Consider the following 20,077-nt stretch of genomic DNA (forward strand, 5'->3'; position numbering starts at 1 on the left):
CTATAACTATTTTGTAGCAATTTGAAGTCCGTTAAGGTCTGAGACAACTAATAAATTTTTTAAGCTTAGGAGCAGATCAAATAAGTTATATTCAGCAAATGTATATTGTGTATTATGTGGCAGATATAATATTGTTTTGCTAGGGGCTAGGGTATACAATGAATAAGACCATTTATTTTTCATCCAACAAGTATATATTAAGTGCTTCTGTGGATATAATCTTAAGGGCTTCCCTGAGGACATCATGCTTACGTTAAAGTTCAGAGATGAGTAGGAGTTACCAAAGCAAATGGCAAGATAAAGAAAAATAGTCACCTGCTGTGATCAAAGTACTCCAGGTTGAGAAAAAGCATGGAAAGTTTGAAAAACAGAAAGGACCCTTGAGTGACTGAAGTAGGAGGAGGGAGAGGAGAAGCAGTGGCTTAAGAGGAGACTGAAGAGATAGCCAGAAGCCAGTTCTTAAACAGACTTGTTAACTTCTAAACCATGTTTATGATTTTGGATCTAGTTATAAAGGCAAGGTGCGGCCATTCAAGGGTTTAGGGAGGGAAATGAACTTACGGGAATTTGGTTTTTATACCACCATGCTGGTTGTTTTGTGGTGAATGTATTAGAGCGGGCCAAGAGCTAGTAGGATGCAAAGGAATCAGATAGAATACCACTGAAGGAATCTGACAGATGATGACGACTTAGGTTAGTGTGGTAATGGAGAAATGGCTGGGTTCAAGAGATATTGGAGTTGTAAATAACTAGATTCAGAGATTTTTTGAGATGTACAATTAAGGGTAGGAGAATATGGAGTCTGAGATGACTCCCTCGCTTCTGGCTTCAGCCTCCAGGAGAATGTTGGTGCCATCCCCTGAGATGGGAGAAGGGCAGAAGACAAGGGTCTATAGTTTCTGAGATATACCTCAAAGATTCATGGGCACAGATGGGGACACAGGACAGGAGTCATTTACCATTAGTAGGATGTATGTGGTACGTGGGAGATTGTAATGTATATATTTTAAACTTACCTGAAAATGTCAATTAGTATCAAAGCAGTATCAGACAGTGTCTATTCTGAGATCAGTGAAGACAGTCTCAGTTTTAAAGAGAAGGAATCATTATGAGAATGTAGGTGAGAATATGGTAGGGTAAAGTTTTTTGTTTTTTAAGAAGCTAAAAGAGATTACTAATGAAAGAAAGTTTAAATGAACCTAGCCATATTGAGTAGATCACTGTTTTCCCCATAAGATCCAAAGTTTTAAGTTTTTTAGGTGTTAATAGTAATCTGTCCTTGGTTCTTGCTAATTTTTGTTCCAACGAGTTTGTTTTTTGCTGAGGCTTTTAAACCCAGGTTAACATCCAACTAGGAGAATTTTTTTTTTTTAGGATTTTAATCAGAAGGCTAAAACTGGTTTATGAATTGGCTAATGGATAATGGGTTTGTAGCTTTTAAAAATAAGGCATCTAAAGTTTATGATTGGGGTCGGGGTAGGAACATACAGCTTTAAAAACCTCAGAAATTACTTATGAATGGAGGCTCTAGCCTATTTAGGACATAAATTGGGGGAAGGGATGAAGAGAAGGAAAAAGAACCCTGTTCTTGTAAAGGAGGCCTTTATATAATGTCTTCCATGAACTAAACTTTTAAGATTATTGAATTTTTATTTGCAACGTTTCCACTTTAATTGGCTATTTGAAACATGAAGCATTGTTATGGTGTGAAATGCTACAATAAAGCTTCCAGTGGGAAAATGGAATTGTAACCTGTAATCTGTAGATCTATAATCTACAGTTAGGTGGAGTTTGGAGACTGGGAATGGGATGTGGGAACTGGAAAAGTAACCCCTGCAGTCTGCAAGCTGTTGCATTTTGGCAAGCTGGGCAGTGGTTGCTTCACTGATGTTGGCTGTAGCGGGAAGAGTATGGACATTAGAATCACATAAACCTGGGTCTCAAAACCCTAGCTCCAGCACTTGTTAGGAACAGGCAGATTGCCCACCCTTGCCATGCCCCACTGTCCTCTGCTAAAGTGTAAGGATGGCATCTACTGCCCAGGTTATTTTGAGGATTAAATGAGAAAATGAACAGAAGGCCTCTGACAGAGTGCCTTGCTCATAGTAGGCACTTAAATCGTAGTTCCTCTTTCACCACCAATTTGATTTTCTTTATACCCAGCTTTAGTATCTATAATAATGATACAGAAGCCTTATTAGTGGCCATATAAACTTAGTGAGTTGGAACAAATGCAGTGGAATCTCTCATTTCTGCTAATTAATTATGAAAATAGAAATTAATGGGTACTGAGTACATCATCTTTCAGAAATGCTAATCCAGGTGATTTTAGGAGTGCCCTTGAAGCACACAAAGTAGTTGTGAGAGGTTTGAAATGACAACGGATAAATAATTTTAAATGTAATCCAGCAATGGGTTTTTCTACAGGAAAACATTTGGCCACTTATCATTCAGTTAGCATTTATTGAGCAGTGTTTTTATCCTGGGGCCATATATTGTGGGATACTGAACAGAAGATTCTTAACGTACCATAGTAGGTCTTGTGCTGTGGGAAATCACAGGGTATTGTGCCAAGAGAATTTGATATTTTGTACCAAATGTTTTAAAAATGCACTTTCTCTCCTACCCAGTTGTTCTGCTTGTAGCAATATAACCTGAGGAAGTTCAATGGAATCTTACTTATAATAGTGAAAAATTGGTAACTGCACAGAGATACAACAATAGTGAATTGGTTTAATTGCATACCCATTAGTGATCACACATGTCTGTATGTGACAAAAAATATTCATGATATATTGCTAAGAGCAAAAGGTAGGTTAAGAAGAGGGTTTAAAAAAAGGAATTTATTATCAAAGAAAGTAAGTTTAGTGAAATCTTTTCTGAATCACTGTTGTGTATTCTCTGCCTTAAAGGAATTGTTCAAAAAGTTGTCCTAATCTGGAAGTGGGATGGGAGTTAAAGGAGCTAAGCAGCTTACCAAATCTGTATAGTACATTGGATATACAAACCAAAGGTAAGTTTTGAGTAATAATCAGATAAAGTATAGTCCCAGCGAGGCTGCTCAGGTGAATGGGCTTGTCAGTAGAGCAGGGCGAGGTGTTGTTACAATGTTCTCAGTCTTTTGAGGTACACTTTCTAATAAGATTGACTTGTGAAAGAAAGCATTGCAAAAGCAATGGGAAAAAATATGTCCAGTTAGTATATGGGCAAGTAGTCTCAGGGACTATATTGGCCATTTTGGCCCAGCTGGTACCAGTAGGTCATTTTCTCTTGTGGAAACATCCCATTTCTAGATATTTCAGATTCTAAGAGTTACCTTCATTGAGAAATTATTTTTCCTTTTAGTTGATAATAAGTTAAGCTGCCAGGATCTTGGCTTCTTTTCACTTTTGCACAGCAATCCTATTAATCCAAAGGTTTTTACTTGAGTTTTACAAAACTATTTTGGAAAACTTTATTTACATTCACCAAGCTTACACCTTTGGATATACAATTAACTCTACCAATTTACAATAATAGGTAATTATTCCTTTTTTTTTTTTTTTCCTCATAGAAGTTGATAAGCTTGGAGTTTTTTGGTTTTCCCATTTATATGAGAACTGTACAACAAATGGAACAAAGCTTTACTGTGGCTGGATCAAATGAAGTGACTATTTCTTCACCTTTTCCATACTGCTTTTCAGAGTAGAGTGATGAAAGGCAGTCTCTCTGCCTGCTTTGTTCACTTTTTTACATGTGGTGCAGATCTGCTCCCCTTCGACCTTGGAATAGACTTCTGGGATTTTTTTTTTCCTTTCTGTGTTTGTTTGTCAGTTGTCAGAAGTTGGATACCAAAAGATTCAGAAAGAAAGGAACAAGAGAGTAGGAACTAAGATGCAAATGTCAGGGCTAAAAGGAAAAGAGAATTCATGATCTTTCTATAAACTGGGAAAATACCTTTTATTTTTAATGGCTAGCATTTGTTGAGTACCCATGTGCTAGTTACTTTATGCACATTATCTTATTTAATCCACACTATTGTGAGAGGAAGAAATAATTCCCTCCTTTTGTTTTACAGACAAGGCCCCAAAAGATTAAACAGTTTTCTTTTAGCCATGTGTCCATTAAATAGCAAAGTTAGGATTTGAATCCAGGTCCAACTTTAAAGCTCTTTGTAGTATATAAGCTGCTCATATTGGCCCGAGAGTTAGAAAACTCTTAGGATTTAGCTCTGTGAGTTTCTGGTGACTTAAATTAGCTTTCTTGGCCCTTGCTTTCTTCTTTATCTGTAAGATGAGAGAATTGGGCTGGATCTTTAAAGTTAATTCTGACTGTAAAATTATTTGATTCCTGGGCTCTTTTTTGAATCCGAGCAGAGAAGGTGTAGAGATTCTGCTACCTCTCTTGTGTGTAGCCAGTTTGGTTTGTAATGATGATTTTTTTTTCATCTGATCATCCTGTGGAGGTGCAGAAAAGTCATCATGAGAGAATGGGTTAAAAGAAGGCACATTGTGTCAACTGAAGATTCACAAAAGAAAACTTAAAAGTACTTGAGCATGGAAAGCCTGGGCTGGAGATTTGTGTGGGTGGGACCTGGTTATTGTCTGTGGACACCAATTTCATTTACCCTTAAGTGTTACTGTGCTTGAGTGAGTGAGTTTGTGTGTCTGTCTCCAGACATTGGGGATTGTGCTAGATGGTATAATGATGACTTAGTTCTTTTAGGGCCTTGTAACATTTCCAATTAAATGGTAGAGATGGTTATAGGAGGGACACGATGATTATTGACATAAGAGAGCTAATGAGATGACATGACATAAAGAAGCATCATTGTTACATTATTATAGTATTTTTATTCCATTTTTATGGTACCCTTTTCTCTAAAGGTGCTGTACAAATAACATTGAGGTAATAAGCCATTTTAAAATGCCAAAACAGTGAAGAATGAGGAAGTAGCTAGGAGAAATAAATATACAGAAAAGAAGCAATAGAGGCTTTAGATCACTAATCAGCACAAAGATTAGTGATTCTTTGGCTAAATCCCTTGCACTCAACATGGGTTCTGTGAATCATTAGGGACTTGACATGGAGGTCTTTTTTTTGAGCCAAACTAGTGCTCATCATTTTACATCCTGTGGTTGTGATTAAAGACCATGGATGGGTTTTAGTGTCAGATGGACCTGTATATAATTCCTGGTCTTGCTACTTAGTAACTTTAACTTGGAACAAATAACCTAAACTTTCTCAGCCTCAGTTTCTTTTTCAGTGAAGTGGTATATGACTATATAATTATACTTCCCTTGTTAGGGTTGTCATGAGAATTGATGTACATGAGTTATACGCATAAAACATTTAGTTCATTGCCTGGCACATGGTATGCACAACATAAGTAATAGCTCAGTACATGTTAAAACAGTGATTCTGATGAGGTGATAAGAGCGTAATAGTAGTTTCTCTGTGGTTTAAAAGGTAAAGCAATGTAGAGTTGTCGGGATCTTCTTTTCCTTCTCTGAATTGATAAAGTATAATATGTAGTTTATAGACTAGCATTAGATTTTTAAATGAAAAATACAGAGACTGTACCTAATAGTCTTAAGTTACATACCCAACACCAACTTGGAGAAATGAAAAATTACAGATAGAATTGAAGATCTCTGTTCTTCTTTGCCCTCCCTTTCCCCCCACCCCAGACATAACCATTATTCTGAATTTGGTGTATCATCCCCACACATGTCATTATATTATAATTATGTATCAATAAACAATATATGGTATTTTTACATATTATAAATTTTTATATAAATATTGTATATATCCCTCCATAGCTTTTCTCACTCAACATTGTTTTTGTTGTATTTGTAGTATTATCCATTAATTTTAACTGCCTTCTAGCATTCCCTTATGCATAAATTTTATTTTAATCTGTTCTGTCAGTGTACACTATTCCTATTATTTTTGCATACCTCTCACCTTCACATCCCCCTCCCTCAACCTAAGAAGTAACCACTAACCTGAATTGTATTAAATATTTTTTAATGGTTTAAACATACATATTTCTAGGGGCGCCGGGGTGGCTCAGGTGGTTGAACTTCTGACTTCAGCTCAGGTCATGATCTCATAGTACGTGGGTTTGAGCCCCACATCATGTTCTATGCTGGCAGCTAAGAGCCTGGAGCCTGCTTCATATTCTGTGTGTCTCTCTCTCTGTCTCTCTCTCTGCCCCTCCCCTGCTTGAGCTCTCTCACTCTCTCACTCAAAAATAAATAAACATTAAAAAAATTGTTGAACATACAAATTCTAAGTAATATATTGAGTTTTGACTCTTTTTAAGGTTTACATAAGCACAATCTTACTGTGTTATTTAGTGACTTGTTTTTTTCTTTTCAGTGCTATGATTTTGAGATTCATTCCTGCTGATGTGTGTAGCAGTCATTTTCACAATATACATTATTCCTTTATATGAATTTAGTATGGTTTATGGACCTTCAGGTTGTTTCTGACATTTTAGTATTGCAAACAATATATAATTAACATTCTTATACATGTGTGTTGACATTGTACATGTGTGTTAGACATAGATCTAGGTGTGAAATGACTGAGGTATAATGTTATGTACATGTTTATCTTTACTGGATGTTGATGAGTAGTAATTTCTTTATCATTTATTTATAAGTATTTTCTAATTTCTGATTTGACCCATGAGTTTACTTTAAATTTTTAATAAAATATTAAAAATTTTTGAAATACAGAATTTTTTATCAGAATCTAATTTACTTGCTCAGTGATCAGCTAATAATGCTTTTATCTTACTAATTCTTTGGCATCTGTTAAGACTTCTGCTTTATAGGTTAATGTGCGATCAGCATTTAGCCAGGTATAGCCGCTTTTATAAATATTCCTCATATGTTTGAAAATAATTTATTATCTTATTGTTGAGTATATGAGTCTATGCTTATTAATCCTCTTTAATTTTACTAATTATTTTGGCTTAGACAGATATATTAAAATCTTCCCATTATGATAGTAAATTTGTCAGGTTCCCATAAATAGAATCATTTTTGCTTTATATATTTTGAGGCTTTGTTATTAGGAACATACAAGTTTAGAATTGTTTTATCTTCCTGGTAAATTCTTTGCTTTTAAACTTTTTTTTTTTTTTTTTTTTTTTTACTATTCTATAATCCTCTTTTTTTCTCTAGTTTTTGTTTTGTTTTTTTTGCCTTAGTCTACATTTTCTGTTAGTACTGTGGCTATAACTGGCTTTTTAATCATGTATCTTTGCTGGTATTATTATAATGTACTTTAAAATTTTCTTTATACTCATGTTCATGTTTCTAGTGTGTCTCAAACTACATAAAACAGGATTTTGTTTATTCAATCTGAATATTTTCTTAGTTTAGTCAGTTTACAGTTATTACCATTACTAATATATTTGTACTTATCTCTACAATCTTATTATGTGTCTTCTGTTTACCCTGTTTTTTTTCTATGCTCATTTTTTCCTTTTTACCTGTCCTGTCTTGATTTGAATAACTTTTTTTAAATCTCTTTATCTATGTATCTATCTATATACCTGTCTATCTATTTATTATTTTAGAGAGCAAGCTTGAGCTGAGGAGAGGGGCAGAGGGTGAGAGGGAGAGAATTTTAAGTAGGCCCTAGGCTCAGCACAGAGCCGACACGGGGCTCAATCCCACAACACTGGGATTGTGACCTGAGTTGAAATCAAGAGTTGGACGTTCAACCTACTGAGCCACCCAGGTGCCCCTGAGTAACTTTTCTTTATTTATTTTTCCCTTCTACTGATTACTCCTAAAATTGTAATTTGTATTTGGCTTTGTAAACTCTTACATTAAAATTGGTATGTCTACCATTTTTCTGAACAATACACGGACCTTGGAAAGCTTTAACTCCAGTTATCCTCTGTCAGTGAAGGGCTTATATGGTATATGTTTTTGATCCGTTTTTTTACTTCCGTTTTTTTTTTTTATCACCAAGTGTATTATTGCTGCTGTGTCATTTAATTTTTATTTTTGTACTAACTTTTATTGTCTTCTAATTCCCAAGGAGATTGTGAACTCCTTAATTAAGCTGGTTATATCACTCTTTTTCTTCAGATTTTCAAAAGAAACAACCAGACGATGATTCTGCTCCAAGTACCAGTAACAGCCAATCAGATTTGTTTTCTGAAGAGACCACCAGTGACAACAACAATACCTCGATAACCACGCCAACTCTTAGTCCCAGCCAGCAGCCGCTTCCGACAGAACTGAATGTAACTTCACCAAGTAAAGAGGAGTGTAAGTGCCCAGATCCTGTGAAGTGGTAGAGACAGCAGCCCAAGAATCATATCATGAGCTTCTTGGTAATGCCTTGTCTAGAAAACAAGATAGCAGCTTTTCTAATTCAAGATGAAGTTTTGACATGTAGGCCCAACTCAGCAAGTTAAGAGAATATGTCTTAGCTGTTCTGTAGAGCTTAAGGTCTTTTTTAAAAGATAGTCTTCTATGTTAACTGTCAAGTACGAAGTTTCGAACCAGTCTAGGGTAGTGGTTCTCAATCCTGGCTGCAAAACAGAACCCACTAGAGATTTTAAAAAAAAAAAGACAAAAACAATTTTAGTCTTCGGCCCCATTCCCTGAGTCTAATTTTATTGACCTAGAGGGAGGCCCAGGGATCTGTTTTTTTTTTGTGTGTGTGGTTTTTTTTTTTGTGTGTGTGTGTTTTTTGTTTTGTTTTTTTGTTTTTTTGTTTTTTTTTTTTTTTGCTTTGTTTTGTTTTTAACTTTGCAGAGGATCCTAATGTGTGCTAATTGATAAGAACCACTGGTCTAGGGAACTTCTAATTTAGGAACCTTGGATCGAAAACTTACCTATGTCACTAACTGGGCCTTGAATGTTTCTAGGCAATTAACTGAGATAGTAACTTCATAGAACATAGGATATTTGAAGAGACTAGGAAGTGTTTTCTGTTCTTCTATAAGTCCTCAATGGTAGAATACTATTGTTATCTATGTGATATGGAAGTCCATTGTCCACTTAAATTTTTAAATGCTTTAACCATCTTCTTTAGGACACAACCTATAACCATATGTGTTGAAAATTTTAGGCACATTTTGACATAGCAGTTTTTGCCTTTTAAAAGCTTTAATAACAGGTTGAAGTTTGCTGTTTCAGAGTTAATGAGCATATAGAAATCCTTGGAATATGGTAGGTTAGAGTGTTCTGTCTAACTTTGGAAAGATAAGCAGAGAACAAATGATCATAAGCCAGTGTACTAGGTAAAATTGAGAATATAATAGTAAGGAAGACCATTGTCTGTGTCTTCAGAGAATTTACTTATTAGAGGAAATTAAATATATTTGTTATAATATATCAGTGGTTCTCAACCAGGAGTAATTTTGCCACCCACCCCCCGCCACCACTGCAGCTGAACATCCTACACTGCACAGGACAGCTCTCCACAGCAAGGAGTTATCCAGCCTGACATGTCAGTAATGCCAGTGTTGATAAACCCTGATACTTGGTTTTATGTGCCCATTTTAATGATTCTTCTTATGTATTAAAGACCGTGACTCTTGAAGAAGGGTGTTGGTTTACTGGAGAAAGTGGTCTTGGAATAGACAGATGGTGAAAAGACATTCTAGACAGAGTAGAATGAGCTGTGCAGAAAAGCTACATAGGGTTTTATACTGGCAAGTGACCCCTAGGACAAGGTTGGAAAGGTAGATGATGGTCAAGTCATAAATGCCCAGCTAAGCTATTTGGATGTTAGATGATAGTCATGTTTTTGAGCAAAGAAAGTAATATTATTACAGTTCTTTTGGAGAAGTAACCCTGAAAATGGGAAGGGTTATACTAGAATAGTATTGCAGAGAAAGAATTTTTTAAATATTGTAACTTATTGAATAGAGGCCCAGGGGAAGGTGTAGAAATCATTTAAGAGGAGGGAAGAAGAAAACATTAAAATAGTAGTAGTAATGTTAAGGCAATGGGTTTTATTTTGTTATTAAAAATCTATTTGTGTCATGTACTGATTGAGAAACACTGATAAAAGGTATGACCCCTTGTCTCAGAAAAATACATACTATCCAATTTTGAATAAAAATTGTTTAAGCTCATTGTAGCCTTTAGGTGAAGAATTCCTTGTCTAAGGGAAAGATTGGAGCTGGCCAGGATCTTACCTGATTGGATTCATACATACCAGGATTAGACCACAAAAAACAGCTTGAGCAGCCAAGTTGTGTGCAAGAGGAAGATAATAATAGCTATCATTTATTGAGCACTTTATGTGAAAGATAGTGTTCTGTATGTTTTGCATATTTTCCCTCTTATTCTTCATGATAATCCAGTACAGTAGATACTATCATTATCCCTATCCTGCAGATAAGGAAATAGGTACAAAGAGGTCAGGTAATTTGCCTGTGGTCACAAACAACTAGATACTAGAACCAGGATTCAAATTTAGACATTTGGCTTCAGAATCCATGCTTTTGATTAGTTAATTCACAATGGGAAACATAATTACCACAGAGAATAGAAATTTTCGTGTTGGCAAGATCAGCACTTTGTCTCTCTATAATTAAGGTATGTGGAAACTCAAATTATAACCAAAAGTTACTTTGTTAATTCATCATGAAAAATCCTGTAACAGAGATTGGAAATAAAAATTTATACATATGACTAAAACATTTTCTCTGGAGGCAGACCTTTCTGGAAAGCCAACCAAACAAGGATTTAATATAGCAAATGGCAAAGTATGGCCTCAATAAGTGGAATTAAAATGAAGTGAATTTTTAATTGAGTCCAGCAGATTGTGAGGTACACTCTAACTACATACAGGGAAGGTGTTGCATTCAATGCAAGATTACATCTTCATACCCTTTTCTCCTTTCTCTGCCTGGGCTTACACCCACCCTGAGCTCTGGAGCCCCTAGGACACAACACTTCCTGTGTTTCCATAACTTGCAATTCTGGTCCATTGTACACTGCCATGTTTTTTCTTTTGATAAATAAATACCTTCCATCTGAGTAAAGATGTCTAGTTCTACTAGCTTCAGATCCATTCTCTCTGATGACATTACTGTTTTGAACCATTTTGTGTTTGAGTTAAATTCTCTGAAACAAATCTCATTTCCTAACTCTTAAGAAGCTCATTGTTGTAGTTCTCAGGTTTTTACAGATATGAGGAATTGAGGTTTGCTAATCTGAGATATGATGATGACTTTCATGTTCAAGTGGGCAGTTTGAGTTGGAGCTCAGGAGAAGGGGAAGTCAGAGTGAGCTTCAAACACTTGGGAGATGATAGTTGAAGCCTTAATGGTTAAATGAGATTGGCAAAGATGAGAGCAATTAAAAGCAGTGAGAATAGAACCTTGAGAGTGAAATCAAGACAGAGTAGGAAACTGAAGAAGTCAGAGAAGAGGAGAATGATAATTGGTAAGGTCACAGAAGCCAAGGAACAAATTTCAACTTATGATGTGGTCTTTCATAATAATTGTGAAAATATGGCTTAGTCAGTTAAGCGTCAGACTCTTGATTTGGGCTCAGGTCATGGTCTACAGTTCGTGGAATTGAGCCCTGCATGGGGCTCATGGTCTACAGTTCGTGGGATTGAGCCCCACATGTAGCCTACTTGACCTGGTTTCTCTCTCTCCCTCTCTCTGCCCCGCCCCTCTGTTTGCACATGTGCACTCTCTCAAAATAAATAAACTTAAAAAATAATGAAAATGTAAGGTCACATTTATGAAGTGTCTGCTATATTCTAAGCACTCTTCTAAGCTCTTTACGTGTAGTAATATTTAATTTTCACAGGATCTTATGAGGTAGGTGCTTTTATTATTCTTGTATTTACAGACGAGGAAGGTAAAGAATAGAGAGGTTCAGTAACTTCAGTCCAAAGTTACAGAGCTTCTGCTTCTCAATATAGTTTATGTTCCAGCCCACTAATTTGGCTCCAAAGCAAGTGTTTGCAAGCACCCACAATAGCTTATTGCCTCATCATTGTTAAAATGCTGTAGAGAGTGTCAGCTGACCAGAGACACTTGGATTTGATGGTCTTGAGACTGATTACCTAAGTATAAGCTATTTAATAATCTTTTTCAGTGGCTTGTATATTCATTTAGCAATCTTTGCTGAGAGCCTACTATATGTGAGGTACTAGGTTAAGTGCTGGCTACAGAAATGAGTAAGGTTAGGTCTCTATCCCCCAAGGAGGTCACCTTTTCAAATATATATGCTTCTCCCTGAGATTCTGGCTTATTCTCCCAAATGGGTTCAGAAGAATTTGGGGTGTAAGGGAGGCAGCAGCATGAACAGTGGTCAGTAAGCAGGTTATTTGTAAAAGCTTTCTCAGGTGGTTGTTGCTACCTCAACGAGATTGAAAACTATGTGTGCCTGGTTTGTGGATGGGGGATATAGGGATGAAGAAACTAAGGAAGTTTGTTAAAGTGTTAAGGTAGATGCATTGTAAGTCAGCATGAGATAATTATGGTGGTTGCCAAGTAGCAGTGAAGACCCAGGTGAGAGTAGACAGCCTGATCGATAGGCACCTTAGAGATTTCTGCAGCTATGCTGTACTGTAGAAGCAGGGTGGAGGAAGCAGAGGAAGGGGATTACTTCTGTTGATCTTTTAGCAACCTCAAGGGACCAGAATTTCATCTGTTGGCCCTTCGTAGCTTCTCTTATATAGAGGTAAAGAGATGTGGGGTGTGGGAGTTGCTGGGAAATGGGTTTGTGTTGCAGATCCGAGTACTACATACTTTGTTAACTATACAGTAATTGTGGGTCTACTGTTACTATGTAGAACTGGAAGTGTAGTGTATTCTTCAGGACTTGTGGAAAGTTTTTATTTGTCTGTAATAATCAAGAGAATGGGTATTATTTATATCTGCTTTTTTACTTCCCACTGTGAAATGAATATAGGACAAGAAATGAAATATATGTGGTGAGAGTCTGGGTGCATTAGTGCTGTTCTAAAAAGACTGCAGATAGGGTAAGAACTACTGACAAGCATGTAAAGCAAAGAAGCAGGGCAGATTTTTATCCAGAAGAATTTCTTAAAACCTGACTGAATGTCAAATAACACAGATATCCAAAAGCTCCAGACAAAGTTTGTGTTTTTTGTCTGAACACTCACATACCTCTTCCTCTCCCTTTGTTGTGTGACTACAGAACAGTCTGTGGAACTTTTAAGCCATTAGAAACTTGTTTAAAAAAGCAATGTAAACAAAACTCAAAGAGTGACCAAAGGACTTGTCACAGTATTTAAATGCTATAACAGTGGTAACAGCTAGCTCTGGACTCCTCAAGTACCAGGCACTATTCCAAATACTTTATCTGCAGTAACCTACTTTATCTTCATAATTACCCTGTATGGTAGAGATTGTTACCATATCTGTTTCACAGGTGTGGAGGTTCAGTACAGGATGGTTCAGCACAGGATGATGGTTCAGTATCTTACCCAAGATCACAGTAGCCTGATTCTGGCATCACACCATAACTTCCTGCCTCTGTGGTGATTTATGGTATAAAGGACATTGCGTGCAAATGTAAACTACAGAGGAAGGAATGTTGCATAAACATTTAACAAGAACAAAATAACCTTTCTTCTGCTTTTGCTACTTATTCGCTGTTTTCCCAATTTCCAGGGTTTTCATAGAGGAGATGAAGTGTGATTTGTACTTCTGTTTCTTGACCCAACTTTTTTTTTTTTTAATGTTTATTTTGAGAGAGAATGGGAGCAAGAGAGAGGGGGAAGGGTAGAGAGAGAGAGAGGAAGAGAGAATCCCAAGCAGGTTCTACACTGTCAGCACAGAGCCGTAGGCAGGACCTAATCTCACAAACTGTGAGATCATGACCTGAGCCAAGATCAGGAGTTGGATGTTCAACCAGCTGAGCCACCCAGGCGCCCCTCGACCCAGCTTTTAAAGGGAGAAAGGATAATGTCAGGTTGTAGATAGAAAACACTGGAACCAGTTGTTTTATTTTTAAATGAGGGGCATATTGACTGGTCACCTTAAGTCAGGGTCTTATCAGATAGGGCTTAAAAGATGAAAAAATGTCCTTTTCTTTCTCTGTCTTATAAATCAGCTTTCTTGTTATCCTGAGCATGTCACAGGTAGACATGTTTAGGAGACTTCTGATGTGCGTACCTACCTAGGTTTTGGGTTTTGGTTTTTTTTTCCCAGGCCCGCTACATACTGGATAGAAATAGAGGTGTTGGAGGAGATTTGGCTGGTCTGTTTCTTTCAAGGCAAGAGAGGAAGAGAACTGATACTCAAACAGTTGAAATCCATACCTAGGAAAGAGTGATGGCAAGAAATGGGCTTGTTTTCAAATATTCTGACATTCTTTTTTTTTTTTTTTAACGTTTATTATTTTTGAGAAAGAGAGAGACAGAGCATGAACGGGGGAGGGTCACAGAGAGAGGGAGACACAGAATCTGAAACAGGCTCCAGGCTCTGAGCCGTCAGCACAGAGCCCGACGCGGGGCTTGAACCCACGGACCATGAGATCATGACCTGAGCCGAAGTCGGACGCTTAACCGACTGAGCCACCCAGACGCCCCACAAATATTCTGACATTCTAATCCAGCAGTTAGAGAGTGCCCACCTCATACAGAATACTTTTCCTAAGCTCTGTAGAGGCACATACTAAGAAATAAACAGCAGCCACCACATATATAAAACTATTGTTTATAAGAGGAATTGGCAAAATATGGCCCATGGGCCACATCTAGACTATCACATGTTTCTGTGTGGCCTGTAATTTTAGATGATTGAAAAAAGTCAAAAGAACAATATTTTGTGACATGTAAAACTTATATGAAATTTAAATTTCAGTGTTGATAAAGTTTTATTGGAATATGACATGCTCATTCATTTATGTATTATGTCTATGACTACTTCTGCACTACAATGGCAGAATTGGGTAGTTGCTGCAAAGACCCAGTGATTCTTTACAGAAAAAGTTTGCTAACCCCTGTTTAGCAGAGCACTTTAACAAATATTATTTTCCTGGGATCTTTCTGACCGTGTGCAACGTAGGCAGGGCAGCTATTCTTCCTATTATTCTACAGCTGAGAAAAAGGTTTGCATGCTAATTTGCCTTGAGTCACATGACAGGACTAGCACTCAGCTCTGGGCCTTTTTCATCTATAATACTCCAGATTTTTCATATTCTTCTCTACTGCATCCACCCAAGAGATGCTTTTGTTATAGCCAAAAGAAAATATACAGAAAAAGTGAGAACCATACTAACTGGAATGTTAATGAAGATTGTTAATGATTAAAGCTTCATTTCCAAGTGCTGGCTGGATTTTCTTTTAATTATGACAGTGATTCCCAAAATAGAAATTTGAGAACATTCTTTATCTGTGGTTAAATTAATGTCCCCTGAAAAATGAATATCACAGCCACCAAGTAGTTAGACTGTTTGTTTTTACCAATTAAATTTCTAATAATCTTTCAGCGAAACTAGTTTTCCCTTTTTTGGACTATGCCTACTTCAGAAAACCAGATTGATATTGGGCAAAACAGGCTGGCTTATTCTAGTACAACATTTAGAAAATATTACCTATTAAAAAAATACTTTATGACTTCCTGCTGGGCTGGTTTTAAGTGAAATACGGTGGGGAGATTTATTCACAGTTCTTTCTGTATGTGTCTTTCTCTTCCCTTTTCTCTAATGAAGCTCGAAGCATCAGGCCGTTTATCAGAGATAATTATACAACAGATGGAGCTTTTCTGATATATAATAGTCTCAAAGTGGAAGATTCTTTCCCATAATGAAGAATGCCCAAACTTTAAATGTCTCTTTTGATTTTAATTTAAAGGTATTTTTTTTTTTCAGTGCATATATTTATCCTGGAGCTGATTCTCTAAAGCATTCTGCTTTTATTATGGCTATGTACTAAAAAGATTGATACTTTGCAGTACAGTATGATAATGTACAGTTATATGATGTATCAAATTGAATGGCTGTAATTTACCAGGAATCAATGTATGGAATCATTAAATTAATCCCTGTCAAAAAGCAGAAGGACTTGAGCAGTTTAGCAGTGTTTTCTTACTGAAATTATTTCTATTCCATAATGTTATCTGGGTTGAAACTTGTTGAGGCACTTTATAGGATCATGTGACCTTCAACAAGTAGTCAAAATAAAGACCAAATTAAAGCAAAACAATGATTTTTAAATTACTCATTTGATGGCTTTTTTTTTCTTAAAAGATTTGTAAATCCTATTTTTTAAGTACACAAGTAAAGCAATAACATACACAATACACAATAAACATACAGGTTTATATAGAATAGAAGGTGAAAATACTTCTTTTATATCTCCACCCCCAAGCCCCGCTAAATTCCCATTTTTTCCAGAAATAACCATTGTTTATTCATTTTGGGTTATACATTCTTTTTCAAGTTATATGTATTTTGGCATACATAAAGATTTTCTTCATTTTTAAAAACCTTTTTTTTTTTTTTTTTTTAAGAGAGAGAACATGCAGTTAGGGGAGAGGAGCAGATGGAGGGAGAAAGGGAAAGGGAAGGAGGGAGGGAGGGGGCAGAGAGAGAAGGAGAGAGAGAGAGAGAGAATATCTTAAACAGGCTCTATACTCAGCACAGAGCCCAACGTTCAAACCCAGGACCCTGAGATCATGACCTGAGCTGAAATCAAGAGTTGGACGCTCAACCTACTGAGCCACCCAGGTTCCCCAATTTTCTTCATTTTTATTCAAATGAGTGCATATTCCATTTATTGTTTATAACTTGTTCTTCCATTTAACAGTATATTTTAGAGATCTTGTCAGATCAATACATAAAGATCTGCCTACTTCTTTTTAAGCTGTTGCATAGTATTTCATATTTTTATTATCTTCTCTTTTTTTGAGACTTTCTAACATTTCTCTATAAGCCATGTGAAGTAGACATTTTTGTACATGACTAATGGTGCATGTGTCATTTTTCCATGATGAATACGTGAAGGAGGAACTAAGGAATCAGAATATGTATATATATATATATTTTAACTTTTGATATACATGGCCCAAATTAATTTCCAAAATGACATTATCAAATATACCCCTAAGAATGGTATTTGAGAGTGTTTCCCGTACTTTTACCATTGTTAGGTGTTCTCGGGGGAGGAGACAGTAGGCAAAAGAATAGCTCATTTTAATTTGCATTCCCCTGACATCTCCTGATACTGAGATTGAGCACTGCTGCACATTTGTTAACTGTTCATGCCTCCAGTGATTTGCCTATCTCTATTCTTTGCTTATTTATTTTTTTTATTAACTCTTTTCCTTACTGATTTGTAGGAACTCATAAGTCTTTGTTACGTATCTTGCAAATGTTTTCTTCTAGTATGTCACTTGGCTTTTAATTTTGATTTGGGTGTCTGAAATTTTAGTTGAAAATTTACAGGTTTTTTAAAGTTAAGTCTGTTGGTCTTTTGTCTTCTAGGGTTGTGTCTTTCTTAGAAGGCTTTCTTTGCTACAGGGTTATAAAAATATTTTTTAATGTATTTTAATACTTTTATAATTTATCTTTTTCTATATTTAGCTCTTGAATCCATCTGGAATTCATTTTGTATATGATAGGAGTATAAGGATTTACCTTTATAATTTTTCTGAATGGAGAACCAGTGATCTCAAAACCATTTATTAAATAGGCCTGGTTTGTAATTCCATTAATATTATATAAACATAGATCTGTTTTTAGGCTCTTTTATTTTATTCCAGTTGTCTACTTGTATATTCCTAAAACTGGAATATATCTTTGTGGTATGTAATGATGTCTGGTAGAGCTAGTCCCCTTTAGTTTATTTTTTTTTTCTAAATTATATTAGCTATTCTTTTGTATTTTCTTGATGAATTTATAGTCAGTTTGTCAAGCTGTATGAACAATTACAGTGTGATTCTGATTAGGATTATATGGAATACGTAGATTTATTTGGAAATAATTGACATTTTAATACACTATTGGGCCTTCTCATAGGAATATTGTTTGTCTTCATTTATTCAAATCTTATATATTTTTGAGTAAACACCTATCATTTCTTCTTGTAAATCTTAAACATTTATTACAAGATTTTCTCCCTTCCAGCTTTATATATTTTTCTTTTTCTCATTTCTAACTCTAATAGGACTACTTCTAGTAGCATTTCACGGTTTAGTATTTGTGGTGGGTTTTTTGTTTTTGTAGCTATTATTTATCAGTTGAAGGAAATTCTTTTATTTATAGCTTGCTCACTTTTTATTTTTAATTTAGAGAGGAGTGTTGAATTTTATAAAATACCTTTGGTGGGGGCATCTTTGGAGATGATCAAATGGATTTCTCTTTTAATATGTAATCTCTTAATTTAATGGATTTCCAGCATTAAACTATCTTTGCATTCCCTGAATTAAACTCTACTAGTTCTTTCAGTATACTGCTGCGTTCAAAATGCTAATTTTATTTTAAATTTTACACCTTTTTAACAAGTGAGTTAATTTTATGTATATGTGTATTTATATTATTGTGGGCATGCTATTCCTGTCTAGTTCTGGCATCAGTTACATTAATCTCATAGAAAGCTATTCATCTTTTCCTGTGCTCTAAGCAGGTTTTTGTATTATGTTCTCACATTATGTAACGTGTCTATTCTTTGAAAGCTGGAAAAACTTATTCATAAAGCTGATTGGCCTGATATCTGATATTGGACTTTTCATATTTTCTACCTTATTTAAAGTCAATTTTGATATTAAAAACATCCATTTCATCTATTCTTCTAAATTTCTTGGAATGCATAACTTTCATTTATTAACTTTACTTTTTAATATTTTTTAAATGTTTGTTTAATTTTGAGGCCGGGGAGGGGAAGAGAGAGGGGAGGGGGATAGAGGATCCGAAGCGGGCTCTGTGCTGACAGCAGTGAGCCCAAAGCAAGGCTTGAACTCATGAACCTTGAGATCATGACCTGAGCCAAAGTCGGATACTTAACTGACTGAGCCACCCAGGCACCACTCATTTATTAGCTTTAGAGTATATATTATACCAAGTACACAAACTAAGTCTTATTCTTAATTTCACTGATATTGGTTATATTACCTGATTTCTTTGTTTATGATCTTCTAGTTAATGGAGAGATGTTAAAGGTCTGGAAAGTTGTCACTGCCACCATTGTGTTTTTACAGCATTATAGCCATATCTTCTACTCTTGTCCTAGTCCTTAAGTTTGTCACAAGAACTTCCCATTGATATCATGTTAAACAAGAAAGGAAATTCTTTAGTTGGCTTATCATCATCTGGTCATTTAGATTCTTAATTCTGTATCCGGCATCCTCCACTGTAATCTGGACGCTCATTGATTGTATCTGACCAGGCTACCCATTTCAGCAGTGATGTTCAGCTCTGAACCATGCTAGACCCTTGGTGTCCTCAGAAGATGCCCTGGCACTTGTCTTAACCATTTTTATTCGTGCTCGTGGAAGCCATCTCAAAACAATTTTATCAACACTAATTGCTTCCTCCAAGGAATTCCTCCACTTCCTACCTGTAACATCTAATCGCATATTGTTTTGGTTATCTTTTTGACAAAATAATGTCATCTCCTTGTACCAACTTAGAGGGTAAGTCCAGAATTAGTGAAGACTTTATTATATGTTGCTTTGCTTTTCCCCAGAGCACCCAGCATAGTGCTTGGCAAGGCAGTACTTAGTAAATGCTTACTAATTTAAATACTTAGAAAAGTTTTCTAATTCTTAACTTTTGGAAAACTCATGTGTTTTGGCACATTAAAGAGAAGTGTGTTATTGCCTGAACGTGATTTGAAACAGCTATTTAATGTTCTTTTATTATTTTCTGTGACTGTGCCATTCAGTAACCCCAAGATGAAGCACCTCGAAAAGGCAGTTTTCCTACCAAATTTTGAAATTTGGTTGCCTTGTTGTAGTGACAGTTAATTTCTTTTATCCACCAGAGATTTGGAATAATGGAAGACTGTCTTTTTTTTTTTTTTTAAACTATGCAAATAGCCACTTGCTTGTGAAGTAACAGTTTTTGCTTATAAGTATTTCTTTTATCACTTCAATTTCCCCCTTTAGGATTCCCCTTTG

The 20,077-nt window shown here is 35.8% G+C and overlaps 1 protein-coding gene across 2 annotated transcripts in view; it reads left to right on the forward strand.

Annotated features, from left to right (window-relative positions):
- Nucleotides 1-20,077, forward strand: part of ZFAND3 (zinc finger AN1-type containing 3) — a 324,760-nt gene that overhangs the window by 238,214 nt on the left and 66,469 nt on the right. For both annotated transcript variants that reach the window (XM_030315419.1, XM_030315418.1), the window contains one exon: nt 8,097-8,279. In XM_030315419.1, the coding sequence (XP_030171279.1) occupies nt 8,097-8,279 (183 nt within the window). The remainder of the gene's footprint in view (nt 1-8,096; nt 8,280-20,077) is intronic.

The sequence above is a fragment of the Lynx canadensis genome, chromosome B2 (genome assembly GCF_007474595.2).
Source record: "Lynx canadensis isolate LIC74 chromosome B2, mLynCan4.pri.v2, whole genome shotgun sequence".
Lineage (NCBI taxonomy): Eukaryota > Metazoa > Chordata > Mammalia > Carnivora > Felidae > Lynx > Lynx canadensis.